The sequence below is a fragment of the Lithobates pipiens genome, unplaced genomic scaffold, assembly GCF_037356315.1.
Source record: "Lithobates pipiens isolate NorthernLeopardFrog02 unplaced genomic scaffold, aLitPip1_a1.2 Scaffold_23, whole genome shotgun sequence".
NCBI classification, from domain to species: domain Eukaryota; kingdom Metazoa; phylum Chordata; class Amphibia; order Anura; family Ranidae; genus Lithobates; species Lithobates pipiens.
Window position 1 is genome coordinate 245496512 of NW_027507785.1, and position 16272 is coordinate 245512783.

General features: G+C 45.9%; 1 protein-coding gene across 1 annotated transcript in view; it reads left to right on the forward strand.

Annotated features, from left to right (window-relative positions):
• The first annotated feature begins 1546 nt into the window (after positions 1–1546).
• Positions 1547–16272, forward strand: part of TADA1 (transcriptional adaptor 1) — an 81869-nt gene continuing 67143 nt past the window's right edge. Inside the window, exon 1 of the mRNA XM_077452989.1 lies at positions 1547–1724. Within this exon, the coding sequence (XP_077309115.1) occupies positions 1651–1724 (74 nt within the window). The 5' untranslated portion in view covers positions 1547–1650. The remainder of the gene's footprint in view (positions 1725–16272) is intronic.

A 16272-nucleotide genomic window follows, 5' to 3' on the forward strand; every position in this document is an offset into this window, starting at 1 on the left:
GTGACACTAATACAGTGATCAGTGCTAAAGAAAATGCACTGTCACTGTACTTATGACACTGGCAGGGAAGAGGTTAACATCAGAAGCGATCAAAGGTTTAAATGTGTCCCTAGGAGTGCTTTCTGACTGTGTGAGGGATGTACTTTAACTGTGGGAAGACCAAGATTCGTGTTCCTGCTTAGCATAAACACAGGATTTTGGTCTTCCCTACTAACAGACCGCCGTTCTGCCTGTGTCGAGAATGATTGACGTGTCCTAGCGGACATCAGGTCCGCCGGACTTGCTGATTGGCTCCAATCACAGCGGGAGTGGGTGTCGCTGGTAGTGCACCGCAGGCCTGGAAGTGCAGAATCGTACCTGTACATGATTCTGTGCACAGGAGCTGCCACCCTGAAGTAAATGTACGTGGTGCGGTTGGCAAGGGGTTAAACAGTCAGATTGTAACATGTGTGGTTAGCCTTTGGTTCATTCATCCTGCCACTAGAGTAAGGCCCTTTCACACTGGCACAATCCACCAGCAGATCTGCCTGTTCAGGGAGGGTTCTGCCTGCTGATCCCTGTTGAGAAGGCAGATGACAGGTTTGTGTCTTCTCTGCTGATGCAGAGCAGACACAGACACAGCCTGCTGTTCTCTATGGGCTGTCAGATGGAAATGGACAACCTGTCGGTTGGGGAACAGATCCCCATTCTGTCTGTTTTTAGTGGACAGGATTTTATCAGATTCTGGTGGGTGTCAGCGGACACATGTTCGCCTGAAAAACTGACAGGTGAACTCGATTGGTCCATCTGCGTGAAAGGGGTCTCTCATGATACAGGGAAGGATAATGGCGCGCTCGCACTCCACTTCATCAATTCATAAATCTTTTTGTATTCTCCACAGGATAATACTCATATTGTAAATGAATGAGGGGAGGGGAGGATGAACACCATGTGACAGTCAGAACATGCAGCAGAAATGAAGGCGCCATGTGAATGGATGAGGGGAGGGTGAATGTGAATCATAATCTCCATTCCTCCAATCACAGAATGCCTTGCTTTCTGTGAAAAGAATAGAAAACTTTTTGTAAATGAACATGGCAGTGTGCAAGTGGCCTGCTATCCTCCACTGCATGCGCTCTATAAAAGGTGCCATTTCTTTAGCACCTTTAGTTCAGCACTCACTGACAGGGTGAACGAAACTACGATTTTCTTATAACGCAACAACATGCGCGCATGTGAGACCCTCATCATTAGAGGAGATTTCTTTTTATACAGCAATTTTCCTGGAGTTTTGTGCTTTAAGGCTGCTAATTGTTATGTGGCCTCCAGTCTGCACAATAAAATGTAAGAAATGGTATAGCTTTTCTATTTCTCCTCAGGATTTTAGTGCTACTTTGGTACAGTCTTTTTTATTTTATTTTAGCATCCTGTCAATAGTTCTTATACTGAGTTAGGTATGTTTGTTCTTTTGCAATAAAGATTTCGTATCCAATGGGTTTTTTTTTCTTTCTACTTTTTGTTTGCCGTGCCTTCCCGCGCCGACATTTGATTGCGCCTTTGAAGTCCCTGTATGTCTGGGTCTGGGTTTGGTTTTATGATGCTCATCAGCTGGCCGGCGCGGTCGGGCTAAGTAGAGTCTTGTGGAATCATTTGTATGTCTTGTATCCGGTAATGGCGACGTTTGTGAGCGAATTGGAGGCGGCTAAGAAGAGTCTGAGTGAAGCGCTGGGTGAAAACGTGAAGCAGTGAGTGACTTGTCTTGTTTTATTGCACGAGTACCGGGCGGCCTGCACATCCCCGGGCTGGAGTAGAGTGCTCCTACCGATGTGTTAGGGGAGAGCTCAGCGGCTCCCTAGTCATGCACTGTAATTAGATGTAAACTCCAACTGAACGACACTTACTCTGCTAAAGTTCAGTGTCCAATGCACATTTGCCTGTTTATATAAATAAAAACGTTTGTTTTCACTTAATTTCCATCATTTGCTGCACTCAGTGCTGCTGATCTCCTGCCACCTCTTTCCATCCACATCTGGTGTTCTCCACCAAAAGCTCTGATATTCCTCAGAATAAAACAGCAACTTGTAGTCTCCATCGCGAGCCCATGTGACTGAGTGACAACACGGGATGGCGACTGGCGCACAGCGTTGTCACCCTATAACAGGAAGTGCCTGAATGAGGACCCTCATGGCAGGATTCCCAGGTGTTGTTAGTGAAAGCTGCAGATCTATAGATATCAAAAATGACTTCTAACCTGACATTAAAGAGGAGGTCCGGCTAAAAATTATTATTTTTTTTTTTTCAAAGTCAGCAGCTACAAACACTGTAGCTGCTGACTTTTAATAAGCACACTGTCCAGGGTGCCCGTGATGTCGGCTGCCCGAGGCCTATTCGTCCATCGAATTGGGTCCCAGCGCCGCCATTCGAAGTAAGGGAAACGGGCAGTGGAGCCTTGTCACGTCGCTGGCCATTTCCTACTGCGCATGCGCGAGAAGACTGAAGATCACCGCAGTGTAGGAAGTGGCAGATTAGGACGATCTGCCCAGCAACAGCCATTTCTGGTAAGTAAAAAAAATTTTTTTTTCTATTATTTTTTTTATTAAAATTTTTTTCTTCACATTTTTAGGAGCATTTGAATGCAATTTTTAGGGTGGCCCTCTGCTTTAACCACTTGCCATACCCATTACTGTGCATTTACTGCGACAGCTGCAGGCTCAGAGATGTACTGGTTTGTTGCTGAGTAGAGATGAGCTCAGGCGTGTTCGCATGCTCCACATGCAGAGACCGCCAGGAAGTCGGTGCATCGCTAATCATAGGCAGTGAGACATTGCCCGATCTCTGCAGCCGTACATCGACATCGGGGCAATGTCTCACTGCCTGTGATTAGCGCTGCGTCGACTTCCTGGCGGTCTCTGCATGTGGAGAATGTGAACATGCCTGAGCTCATTCTTATTGCCGAGCACAGACATCCCAACCTGGAAAATCCATCTCAGGGAGGTGGCGCTTTGCGCCCACAAACTCCCCCCCCCCCCGCGGCAAAATAATATTTAAAACATTTTCTCTATATATTTTTTTGGAGAAGGGGGTGGGTGGCAGTGGATGGTGTCAGTAGTTTTTTTTTTTTTATTTGTTTTTCTTTTCCTTTCTTTTTTTCACAATGCTTTTTTTTTTTTTTTTACACTTTTTCATTTTATAAAAAATATATATATATATATATATATATATATATATATATATATATATATATATATATATATATATATATAATTTTTTTTTTTTTGGGGGGGGGCTTTGTTGAGATGTTGGGGTTCTAAACAGACCCCTGATGTCTGTCTCAAAGGGGAGATAAAGGGACTGAGGACACAGATTCCCCAGTCCCTTTTTCAGCAAGATGAATGAACAGGAGGAGACAGAGGCTCCTGTCCATTCATAAACTGAGCAGAGAAAACAGTTTATTCTGCTCAGTAATCACAGGAGCGATCTCACTCACTGTATCCTATTTCAACTCCCCCCCCCCCCCCCCACAGCTGGCGGGAGAGGAGGGAAGCCGTTGCGAGGGGTGGCGGAGAAGGACACGGAGGGGGACGGGGGAGGAGTACACACAGAAGCTGTGGATGATCGGTGTGCAGCAGGAGGGACAGCCGCCGCACTGATCATTCCCAGCAGATCGGGAGGCGCTTGCGGGTGCCACCGCAGAAATGCGAGAGTCTCCCTTTCTGGGAGACTTGAGATGTCTGCGAGCACTGGTGCGCCATCTGAGGCCTGCGTCACCTCGATCTCGATAACTGGCCTCTGGTATCATGTAGAGGTTGACCGATATATCGGCCGATATTTGCAGTTTTTTAATTAATCGGCATCAGCCGATTGTGCTGATAAAAAGGCAGATTATAACTACAGCGCGACTTGCAAATGACTTCTATAATAGAAGCCAATGCAAGTTGATACCCCAGATGATTTCCTAGCGGACGAAATGCGTCGGGAAGACTCCATTACTGCTCAGATTTTACTGTTAAGCGTTTGAAATGAATACTTAAATGTGAGTTCACTATCTTATTTTTAATAAAAAATGTTAAACCGTCATTATGCTATTTTGGCCGTATCCTTCCATTTCATGTCCATTCTGGTTGCTGTCGGAGATGTCGTTTTAATGATTATGACTACATAAACCCAAGAGTTGGAGAAGGGTGATTTTTTGAGGTGTGATCTATTGACCAGCGACTGGAAAGCCAGTGCCCCAGAATTGGAGCAATAAGCCTTTGGGGACCCCTTAAATATATGTTCAATTGGGTCAACATTATCTGGTAAGCCTAAATCTTTTAAGGTGGTGGTATTGGCACGTTGGTGAAGCTTCCAGAGAAATCATCTTTGGACGCTAATTAGCACATCTTCATTTCATTTGGGATCTCACTTTATGCACAAAGGACTATTCACATTGCTTTGATTTTATTTCAATTATTCACTTTGTTATATAACATCTTATTGTTTGTGTAACTGTTTAGTTGCAACTAACATCATATGGTGTATTTTGTATACAATTCCTTTTGTGATTCTGTTACGTTTTTTAAACACTATTATTTAGCGCTGCACTTTATACTATATCCAAGTCAATGCAAGTTGCCTGAGTCTTTCGTGAAGCGACTTGTTTCCTCTCTGGGCAGTCTGCCAAGAAAAGAGCAAAGAGATACAATGTTTACACTTCTGAATGAATTGAAATCGGTGTGTAGAGTTCTCAGTTTAACCATTTAAAGACTAAGTGCCCATTCACACTACCGCGACTTGTCAGGCAACTTAGCCGCCTGACAAGTCGCGCTCCGTTCTGTACTATGGAACCGTTCTAATAGGAGCGACTCAAGTCGCTCCGACTTAGAGAAAGGTTCCTGTACTATTTTTGGGGCAACTTCAGGCGACTTGCATTGACTTCTATACAGAAGTCGTTTTGCAAGTCGGCGCTGAAGTCGTGTGCAGGTCGCGTCTGTGAGTCACGCTGCAAGTCGCGTCGCCCCTGTGTGAACGGGCACTTAATCTTTACTGACACTTGTTGCTTACAAGTACAAATCCTGTATTGTCTGCCAGAAAATCACTTAGAACCCCCAAAAATTATATATATATTTTTAGCAGAGATGCTAGGGAATAAAATAGTGGTTGTTGCAATATTTTATGTCACACGGCATTTGCGCAGAGGTCTTTCAAACGCAATTCTTTTGGAAAAAAATACACTAATGATTTTAAAAAAAAAACGAAAACAGTAAAGTTAGCCCATTTTTTTTTCGTCCAAAAGTTTTGATTACCTGTTTTTATTTAATATATAGTTTTTTTTTTTTTTATCTAAATTGTACATACAAGTAAACTGATTGGAGGTTTGTTTTGTTTAATAAATGTTTAAATGAAAGAAATTTTCTGTATCACTTATTAAGGCTACTTTCACACTGGAGCGGGCAGGCGTTGACAGTAAAACGCTGCTAGTTTTAGCAGCGCTTTACCGTCATTTTAGCAGTGCTATTCGGCTGCTAGTGAGGCGCATATAACCCAGCTAGCGGCAGAGGAAGAGGTTAAATGTGCCCATTGCATGCGCTTCGGCAGTGGGGCCCATTCATATCAATGGGCAGGAGTGGTGGAGGAGTGGTATACACCACTCCAAAGGTACTGCTTGCAGGACTTTTTTTTTTTAACATCCTGCCAGCGCATCGCCTCAGTGTGAAAGCACTCCGGCTTTCACACAGACTGCAGGGGTGCCGTTTTGCAGGCGCTATTTTTAGCCCAAAAGCGCCTGAAAAAGCCCTAGTGTGAAAGGTGTCTGTTAGATTTTATGAGATGAAGGGGGGGGGGAAATCGGCGTAACATATCGGCCCCAAAAAATTGCCATCATATATCGGCCATCGGCCACCGTGATTTCTAAATATCGGCATCAGCCAGAGAAAAACCCATATCGGCCGACCTCTAGTATCATGTGATTGCTATGATTGGTCATAGCGATCACATGATTACACTGTAAAAAAAAAAATGCCTGTTTTGCTTACTATTGTGATTAAGTTATTGATCCACAGCTATCACGTGGTACTTGGGCCAATTACAGTACCCTGTACCATGTGATTAGCTGTAGCCAGCAACAGATTACAAGCTGTCATGAATGAAAGCCATTTGTGGCAGCTAAAACTATTACTTCTAATTCCGCGTACACACGACCGGACTTTTCAACATCAAAGGTCCGACGGAGCAATTCCGCCAGACCATTCGATCGTGTGTGGGCTGCAGCGGACTTTTGATTTGCAAAAATCCGACATATTTTAGAAATGGAACATGTTTCAAATTTTTCCGCCGGACCCAGTTCCTACCGAGAAATCCACTCGTGTGTATGCTAGTCCAATGGACAAAAAACAACGCTAGGGCAGCTATTGGCTGCTGGCTATGTACTTCCTTAGTCTAGTCCGGTCGTAAGTCATCACGTTTGAATCCGTCGGACTTTGGTGTGATTGTGTGTGGCCAAGTCCGTTCATTCGGAAAGTCTGTCAGAACTTGCCTTATCAGTGCCCATCAGGGCAGCCCCATCAGTGCCCATCAGTGAAGGAGAAAACTTACTTATATACAAAGTATTGTAACAGAAACAAAAAAATTGTTTTTCTCAAATCGCCTTTCAGGACAACCCCGGAGAGTGTAGCTCCACCTTGCAATCAGGAAACACATGCCCACTTTAAAAACACCTCCTCCTCCTCCATGGCTTCAGTTATTGTGTTTCCTCCTTGGAGGAAGCATGTGCCTGAACCAGGGAGAGCTACACTCTCTGCAGGGGAGTAAGGCTTACCTTTTGTTGCAGGTTGTTTCTCTTTGACCCCCAGCAGCATCTCCACGGGGAGAGGACTCCTGGAGCTCCTGGTCCCGCCATCTCACGGGAGTAAGGACCCTCGGAGTGCCGGCGTCGGGTGCCCGGTGTCCGCTTGTTAGCGCAGGGAGGGCTCTGTTGCTGGCGGAGGCCGCTGCAGGTCAGCGGCATGGCTCCGTTTTCGGCGCCGGGTCCCGGGCGGCGACGGCGTCGTTCACGGTGACGCGCGGGCGCTCTGAGGGGGCGTGGCGCCGTGGTTCAGCGCCTGGAACGCAGGGGTCATGGGGCGGGTCAGGTGACCGTGTGCTTCCGCTTCCGGCCGGCCTTGATGACGCGGCGGCCGGGAAAATTTAAAATGAGAGCTGTTTGTAAAATAGCTGCCTCACTCAAACGATGGAAGAGTGCAAGCCAGCTATGGCGGAGACAGGCGCCCCCAGCACCGGTCCAGCCCAGGTACGTAAGGTGCACTGGCACCCTCTGCTTTACTGTGGGTATGTCTTTGTTTGTTCCCCCCTCTTGGGGGCCTGTCGCTGCAGGTCAGAGGTGGACTTCGCTCTGACCTTTTGCAGCCTAGTTCTGGGGTCTCACTAGTAGGTCTGTTTGGTGGTGGGTCTCTGCACTGGCTTGGTGTTAAGCAACTGGTTGTTGAGAGCTTTTAGTGAATTAAACCTGTATGTCGTTTCAGGAAAAATCACTAGGAAAAGCTAGACCAGGTCAGAGAAAATGTCCTTCTTGCAAAACCCCCCTCAGAGATTCATGGCAGAAGGCAATGTGCAGAAATTGTATCAGAGAATTGGTGGAAGAGGAAACATCTCAACAATATAAGGATTTGTTTTCTTCGGTTAAAGAGCTGACAAACTCTTTGAGTTCAGTCAAGTCCATCCTGATACAAAACCCTCCCGCACAGACCGAGCCTCAGAACTTACCGCCCAGCCCCAGGGCGTCGTCATCCAGACAGGTGGAAACTGAAGAGTCTGGAGACGAAGGGGGTAGTACTCTCATCTCCTTCAGGGATTCTGAGGAGGAGGAAGAGGAAGAAGATAGCAGGGGCTCCAAATTCAAGCTATCACTAGAGGAAGTAGATGATATTTTAAAAGCAATCTACACTACTCTAGAAATTCAGGAAGAAAAAGTACAACTGTCAGTTCATGACAAAATGTACCAGGGGTTGGACGAAACAAAACGGCGAGTTTTTCCTGTCCACAGGGTCCTCTCAGACTCAGTGAGAAAGGAGTGGAAGGACCCAGAAAAAGCCCCTTTCTTCTCTAAAGCTCTCAAAAGAAGGTTTCCCTTCGAAGATAAGGACTCAGAGGTTTGGAACAAGAAACCCAGAGTCGATGCAGCTTTCTCGCAGGTATCCAGACGAACGGATCTAGCCTTTGAAGATATGGGGATCCTTAAAGACCCAATGGACAAAAAAGCTGACTCCATCCTTAAAAAAGCTTGGGATGCTGCGTCAGTCAGTCTAAAACCAGCAATGGCAGCTACGGTGGTGGCCAGGAATCTGGAATGTTGGGTAGAGAAGCTGAAGAGCCATATTGAGGCGGGGACACCCCGCAAGGATCTCTTAGAGTCCTTTCCACTGATCCTGAATGCAGTCAAATACATGGCGGATGCATCAGCAGAATCAGTTAAACTGGCCGCTAGGTCTTCGGCTCTTGTAAATTCAGCCAGGAGAGCAGTTTGGCTGAAAACATGGTCTGGGGACACTGCCTCTAAGGTCAAGCTGTGTGGTCTTCCCTTCTCGGGTGACTTGCTCTTTGGTCCTGATTTAGAGTCTGTGCTGGATAGAACAGCCGATAAAAAGAAGGCTTTTCCAGTTAAGAAAAAGCAGATTGCTAAAAAGAATTTTCGTGCTTTTCAGCAGTCCCATAAAAAAGACCAGGAGCACAAGAGCAGATGGGGTTCACAGAAGGGCAAAGGCAGGGGTGGAGTCCTCTTTAGATCTCCCCCAGAGCAGTCCCCTAAGAACAAGTGACAATATCTCCCCAGTGGGGGGGAGACTGTCAGCTTTTCGCGAACAATGGGACAGGCTGTCTCCAAATCTGTTCGTGAAGAGCGTTGTCGATCAGGGGTACAGGTTGGAGTTTTCAGAACTACCCCCGAGCAGGTTTTATGTGACAACATTGCCAAGGGATCAGGAGAAGGCCTCTGCAATGAAGCTGTTGTTACAGGAGCTGATACAGCAAGAGGTTCTGATTCAAGTCCCAGTAAACCAGCAGGGCGGGGGTTTTTATTCACATATTTTTCTGGTGAAAAAACCCTCAGGGAAGTACCGTCTAATCCTGAATCTGAAATTCCTGAACAGGTTCATTCGGTACAAACATTTCAGGATGGATACAATTTTCTCCATCACAAAGCTGTTGACCCCAGAATGCTTCATGGCATCCCTGGACCTAAGGGATGCCTACCTTCATATACCAATTCATCAGGCATCGCAGCAGTTCCTGCGCCTGGCATTGAAGGTAGGGAGTTCGGTATGGCACCTCCAATTCAGGGCTCTGCCGTTCGGACTCTCGTCCTCTCCCAGGGTCTTTACGAAGATTATGGCAGAGGCTTTGGAACCCCTGAAATTGAAGGGGATTCCAGTTGTTCCTTATCTGGACGACCTTTTGTTTTTTGCAGACTCCAGGGAGCAGGTCCTAGTCAATCTCCAGAGGGCCCAGTCTCACCTCGAGAGCCTGGGATGGCTTCTAAACCTAGAGAAGTCAATCCTGACCCCCTCACAGGAAATGAAATTTCTGGGGTATACATTAAATTCGATTCTCCAGAAAGTTTTCCTGCCGTTGGAAAAACAGGAAAAGTTACAGCTAGCTGTACAGCGGATACAGAGCAACCAGACAGTCTCAGTCAGGATGGCTATGGCAGTTCTGGGCCTGCTTACGGCAGCAATCCCGGCTGTTCAGTGGGCCAGGTTCCATTCCAGACCCCTTCAGAGGGAGGTTCTGTCAAGCTGGTCCCATCAGGATCCTTTGGAAAAACAGCTAAAAATTTCGTCAAAGACGAAAAGGGCTCTTTGGTGGTGGAGAGACCAGGCAAACCTCTCAAGGGGCCTGGTGTGGACCTTTCCTGTGGACAAGCGCCTTACTACAGACGCAAGTGCCTGGGGCTGGGGAGCCCATCTGGATGGTCAGACATCTCAGGGGGTCTGGTCCAAACAGGAAGCTCAAAGATCATCCAACTGGAGGGAGTTGAAGGCGATCTTTCTGGGTTTAGTGGCATTTCAGCAGAGTTTGAGAGGCCACCATGTTCAGGTGTTGTCAGACAACACAACAGCGGTTACCTACATTATGAAGCAAGGGGGAACCAGGAGCAGGAGCTTGATGGAGCTGGCCAATCTGTTGTTAGCCTGGGCAGAACAGAACACAGCCTCACTATCGGCAGTGCATCTGAAGGGCTCTCAGAATTTGTTTGCGGACCTCCTAAGCAGGCGCAAATTGCTAGAGGCAGAATGGAGTCTGAATCAGGAAGTGTTCCTGATGATCTCCGAGGCCTGGGGGGTTCCTCAGGTAGACCTTTTTGCCAGCCAGCAGAACTCAAAGGTGGACAGATTCTTTTCTCTTCACCGAGGAGATGCAGCAATAGGGTTGGATGCATTCGCTCACCCCTGGCATTACCAGCTGTGCTATGCCTTTCCCCCCTTTCCTCTAATTCCACTAGTACTGAGGAAATTCAGGGAAGAAAGGACAGACTTAATACTAGTCACTCCTTTTTGGCCAAAAAGACCCTGGTTCGCGGGTCTTCGAAACCTAGCCTCGAAGCCCCCATGGAGGTTACCACTCAGAAAAGATCTGTTATCCCAGGGGACAGTAAGTCATCCAGAAGTGGAACTCCTGCAGCTAACCGCCTGGTTTCTGAGGAGGACCTGTTAAAGGCTAAAGGTCTCTCAGATAAAGTAGTAAAGACCCTGCTGTCCAGTAGGAAGGCAGTTACACAGGCAATTTACATGAAGGTCTGGAAAAAGTTCAACTCCTGGTGCAGTTCTAGAGAACTCAAGGTCAAGAGCACTGTGTCAGTCTTGGAGTTTCTCCATGAAGGAATGGAGAAGGGTCTCGCAGCCAGTACCCTGAAGACTCAGGTGGCTGCCTTATCAGTTTTCTTTGAAAAGACTTTATCTAAAGAAACTTTAATTTCTAGATTTTTTAGGGCTCTTGCTCGAAATAGACCAGTAGCCCTTAAAGACTTTCCCAGTTGGGATTTGTCTACAGTTTTACAGGGTCTCTCGGGAGCACCGTTTGAACCCTTACAGGAAGCTTCTTTGCAGAAGGTGGTTTTAAAAACAATCTTTTTGGTGGCCATCACCTCGGCCAGGAGAGTCAGCGAGCTCCAAGCTCTAGCTATTACAGAACCCTTCCTTAGAATTTATCAGGACAGGGTGGTACTGAGGACGGATCCAGCATTCCTACCGAAAGTATCCTCAACTTTCCATCGATCACAGGAAATAGTGTTACCTACATTCTCTGCAAGCCCAGTAAATGCAGGAGAGGAAGTTTTTCACACATTGGATGTGAGAAGATGTCTTTTACAGTTTCTGAAAGTTACTAAAGAATTTAGAAAATCAAACGCCCTCTTTGTGATATTTTCTGGATCACGCAAGGGGGAGAAAGCTTCTAAAAGTACGCTGGGTAGGTGGCTTAAGTTGGCTATAACAGAAGCCTATAAAGCAAAAGGAGAAATACCTCCCTCAGGTATTGCTGCCCACTCTACTAGATCCACGGCAGTTTCCTGGGCTGAAAGGGCCGGTGCCACGCCTGAACAAATCTGCAAGGCTGCCACTTGGTCCAGTTATTCGACATTTCTCCGGCATTACCGGTTAGATCTACTGTCTGCAGCAGATCAGGCCTTCGGCAGGAAGGTACTGCAGGCAGTAGTCCCGCCCTAGGGTAAGTTTCTCGGTTATCCTCTCCGGGGTTGTCCTGAAAGGCGATTTGAGAAAGACTCAGTTAGACTTACCGGTGACGGTATTTCTAAGAGCCTTTCAGGACAACCGTTACTTCCCTCCCTAGGTTATGCTTAGTAAATGTATTAAGTTCTACCATGGTGTTGTGCTTTCTGTGCTTTGTTTTCCAGCGTCGGAAGGCCACAATAACTGAAGCCATGGAGGAGGAGGAGGTGTTTTTAAAGTGGGCATGTGTTTCCTGATTGCAAGGTGGAGCTACACTCTCCGGGGTTGTCCTGAAAGGCTCTTAGAAATACCGTCACCGGTAAGTCTAACTGAGTCTTTTTCCAAATTTTCAGTCTTTTTTTATTTGTTTAGAAGAAAATAAAAATCCCAGAGGTGATCAAATACCATGAAAATAAAGCTCTGTTTGTGGGAACAAAATGATAAAAATATACTTTGGGTACAGTGTAGCATGACCGCGCATTTGTCATTCAAAGTGTGACAGCGCTGAAAGCTAACAATTGGTCTGGGCAGGAAGGTGTATAAGTGCCCTGTATTGAAGTGGTTAAAGGACAGTGCAAAAAAAAAAAGAAATATGAAGGATTTTTATTTTTAAAGCGCCCCTGTCCCCGGGTGCTCGCGTACCAAAGAAGACGCATACGTAAGTCACACCCGCAAATGTAAACCTGTGCTTAAATCACACGTGAGGTATTGCCGCGATTGTCAGAGCAAGAACAATAATTCTAGCACAAGACCTCTTCTTTAACTTTAAACAGGTAACCTTTAAACATTTTTATGTAGATTTTTAAGTACCGTAGTTTGTTGTCATTTCACGAGTGTGCGCAATTTTAAACCGTAACATGTTCGGTATCTATTTACATCTCTCTTTCACAATATACAAAAAAATTGGGCTAACTTTACTGTTTATTTTTTTATTTCAGTGAAGTTTTATTTTTTTTAAATTGCGTCTGAAAGACCACTACGCAAATACCGTGTGACAAAAATTATTGCAACGACCGCTATTTTATTCTCCAGTCTTTACTAAAAAATATATTTATAATGTTTGGGGGTTCTTTAAGTAAGTAAGTAATTTACTAGCAAAAAATACAGATTTTTAACTTGTAACTAATAAATGGCAGAAATAGGCTTGATACTTTAACCACTTCCCGACCAGCGCACGACGATGTACTTCGACAGAATGGCACGGGCAGGCATATTGGCGTACAGGTACGTCCAATATTCAATGCCGCCCTGCCTCCGGCGGCGCGCTCCCGCGCTGCTCGGGACCCCCGTGAGTCCGGTCGCGGGACCCGCGGACTCGAACGCCGCGGGCATCCCCGCGATCGTCTCACGGAGCGGCCGAATGAAGGAAATGCTGTGTAAACAGCATTTCTTCATTCTGCCTAGCAACTATTGACGCTGATCTCTGCTCCATGTGATTGGAGCAGAGATCAGTGTTCACTAAATGAAAGCCCAACCCCCCCACAGTTAGTAACACACCCCTAGGAACACTTAACCCCTACACTGCCACCCACTGGTTAACCCCTTCACTGCCAGTGTCATTTACACAGGAATCACTGCATTTATATAGCAGTGATTACTGTATAAATGACAATGGTCCCAAAAATGTGTCAAAAATGTCCGATGGGTCCCCCACAATGTCGCAGTCACAATAAAAATCGCTGATCGCCGCCATTACTAGTAAAAAAAAAAAAATACTAAAAAATTATTTATAAAAATGCTATAAAACTATCCCTATTTTGTAAATGCTATAACTTTTGCGCAAACCAATCAATAATCGCTTATTGCGATTTTTTTTTTTTTTTTTTTTTTTTTTTTACCAAAAATATGTAGAAGAATACGTATCGGCCTAAACTGAGGGAAAACAATTTTTTTTATATATTTTTGGGGGATATTTATTAAAACAAAAAGTAAAAAATAATGCGTTTTTTTTCAAAATTGTCGCTCTATTTTTGTTTATAGCGCAAAAAATAAAAACCGCAGGGGTGATCAAATACCACCAAAAGAAAGCTCTATTTGTGGGAAAAAAAGGATGTCAATTTTGTTTGGGAGCCACGTCGCACGACCGCGCAATTGTCAGTTAAAGCGACGCAGTGCCGAATCGCAAAAAGTGGTCTGGTCTTTGACCAGCAAATTGGTCCGGTCTGAAAGTGGTTGTAAACCCTTTACAACCACTTTTTGCTACAGGTAAGCCTATAATAAGGCTTACCTGTAGCTACCCCGAATATCTCCTAAACCTGCATGGTTTAGGAGATATCCCCTGTATTTGCATGTACCGATGTCATCGGCACATGCGCACTGAAGCAAACTGATGCAATAGCACGTACGTGCTGTTAGCGGTGGCTCCCGCGCGCACGTAAGGGTGTAACGTCACCATCGCTCCAGCCAATCAGTGCCGGAGCCCGCGATACCCGGAAGTAACTCCAGGAGTGATGTCGGCCGCCGAAGCAGTGAAAGAGAACTGCTGCGGGGGCTTTGATCTCCGGTAAGTAAGTCACAATGAGCTAGTATGCTATGCATACTAGCTCATTATGCCTATGTCTTGCAGGTTTGTTTTTTTAGGGTTTACAACCACTTTAAGTGGTTAATTTTCCAGAAAAAAGTGACAAAAAATTACAACTTACAAAATGCCTTTCGTGTCTTACAAAAAAAATTTCAGTCTTTTTTTTTTTTCATTTACAGTGGGGACGGAAAGTATTCAGACCCCCTTAAATGTTTCACTCTTTGTTATATTGCAGCTATTTGCTACCATCATTTGAGTTCATTTTTTTTCCTCATTAAAGCGGGAGTCCGCCGGGACTCCGCGTTTTTTATTTTTAATTTTTTTTTTTAAAAGCCAGCAGCTACAAATACTGCAACTGCTGACTTTTAAAATAGTGACACTTACCCGCCCAGCGCGCCCACGATGTCGGCACCCGAAGCCGATCTCTAGATCGTCTCTCGGGTCCTGCCGCCGCCATCTTGGGTATGGGAATCAGGAAATGGAGCCTTTCGGCTTCATTTCCCGGTTCCCTACTGCGCATGCGCGAGTCGCGCTGCTCTATAAGGACGGTCCCCGCTGCCTCTGGGATCTGTGTGTTTCCCAGCAGGCAGCGGGGCACTTGCGGAAAGGGGCGGGCACTTACGGAAAGGGGCGTAATCTACGCCCCTTTCCGCTGAGAGCTATCCCGGAAGTGGGTGCAGATACCTGTACTGTACAGGTATCTGCACCCCCCTCCCCCCTAAAAGGTGACAATTGTGGTGCTGGAGGGGGGGAGGGTTCCGATGAGCGGAAGGTCCACTTTAGGGTGGACCTCCGCTTTAATGTACACACAGCACCCAATATTGACAGAAAAACACAGAATTGTTGACATTTTGCAGATTTATTAAAAAATAAAAACTGAAATCTCACATGGTCCTAAGTATTCAGACCCTTTGCTCAGTATTTAGTAGAAGCCCCCTTTTGATCTAATACAGTCGTGAATCCTTTTGGGAAAGATGCAACACGTTTTTCACACCTGGATTTGGGGATCCTCTGCCATTCCTCCTTGCAGATCCTCGCCAGTTCTGTCAGGTTGGATGGTAAACGTTGGTGGACAGCCATTTTTAGGTCTCTCCAGAGATGCTCAACTGGGTTTAAGTCAGGGCTTTGGCTGGGCCATTCAAGAACAGTCACGGAGTTATTGTGAAGCGACTCTTTCATTATTTTAGCTGTGTGCTTAGGGTCATTGTCTTGTTGGAAGGTAAACCTTCGGCCCAAGCTGAGGTCCTGAGCACTCTGGAGAAGGTTTTCGTCCAGGATATCCCTGTACTTGGCCACATTCATCTTTCCCTCAATTGCAACCAGTCGTCCTGTCCCTGCAGCTGCAAAACACCCCCACAGCATGATGCTACCACCACCATGCTTCACTGTTGGGACTGTATTGGAAAGGTGATGAGCAGTGCCTGGTTTTCTCCACACATACTGCTTAGAAGTAAGGCCAAAAAGTTCTATCTTGGTCTCATCAGACCAAAGAATCTTATTTCTCACCATCTTGGAGTCCTTCAGGTGTTTTTTTTCTTTTTTCTTTTTTCAAACTCCATGCAGGCTTTCATGTGTCTTGCACTGAGGAGAGGCTTCCTTCGGACCGCTCTGCCATAAAGCCCGACTGGTGGACGGCTGCAATGATGGTTGACTTTCTACAATTTTCTCCCATCTCCCAACTGCATCTCTGGGGCTCAGCCACAGTATCTTTGGGTTCTTCTTTACCTCTCTCACCAAGGCTCTTCTCCCCCGATAGCTCAGTTTGGCTGGACGGCCAGCTCTAGGAAGGGTTCTGCTCGTCCCAAACTTCTTCCATTTAATGATTATGGAGGCCACTGTGCTCTTAGGAACCTTAAGTGCAGCAGAAATTTTTTTGTAACCTTGGCCAGATCTGAGCTCTTCAGGCAGTTCCTTTTGACCTCATGATTCTCATTTGCTCTGACATGCACTGTGAGCTGTAAGGTCTTATATAGACAAGTGTGTGGCTTTCCTAATCAAGTCCAATCAGTATAATCAAACGCAGCTGGACTCAAATGAAGGTGTAGAACCATCTCAAGGATGATCAGAAGAAAT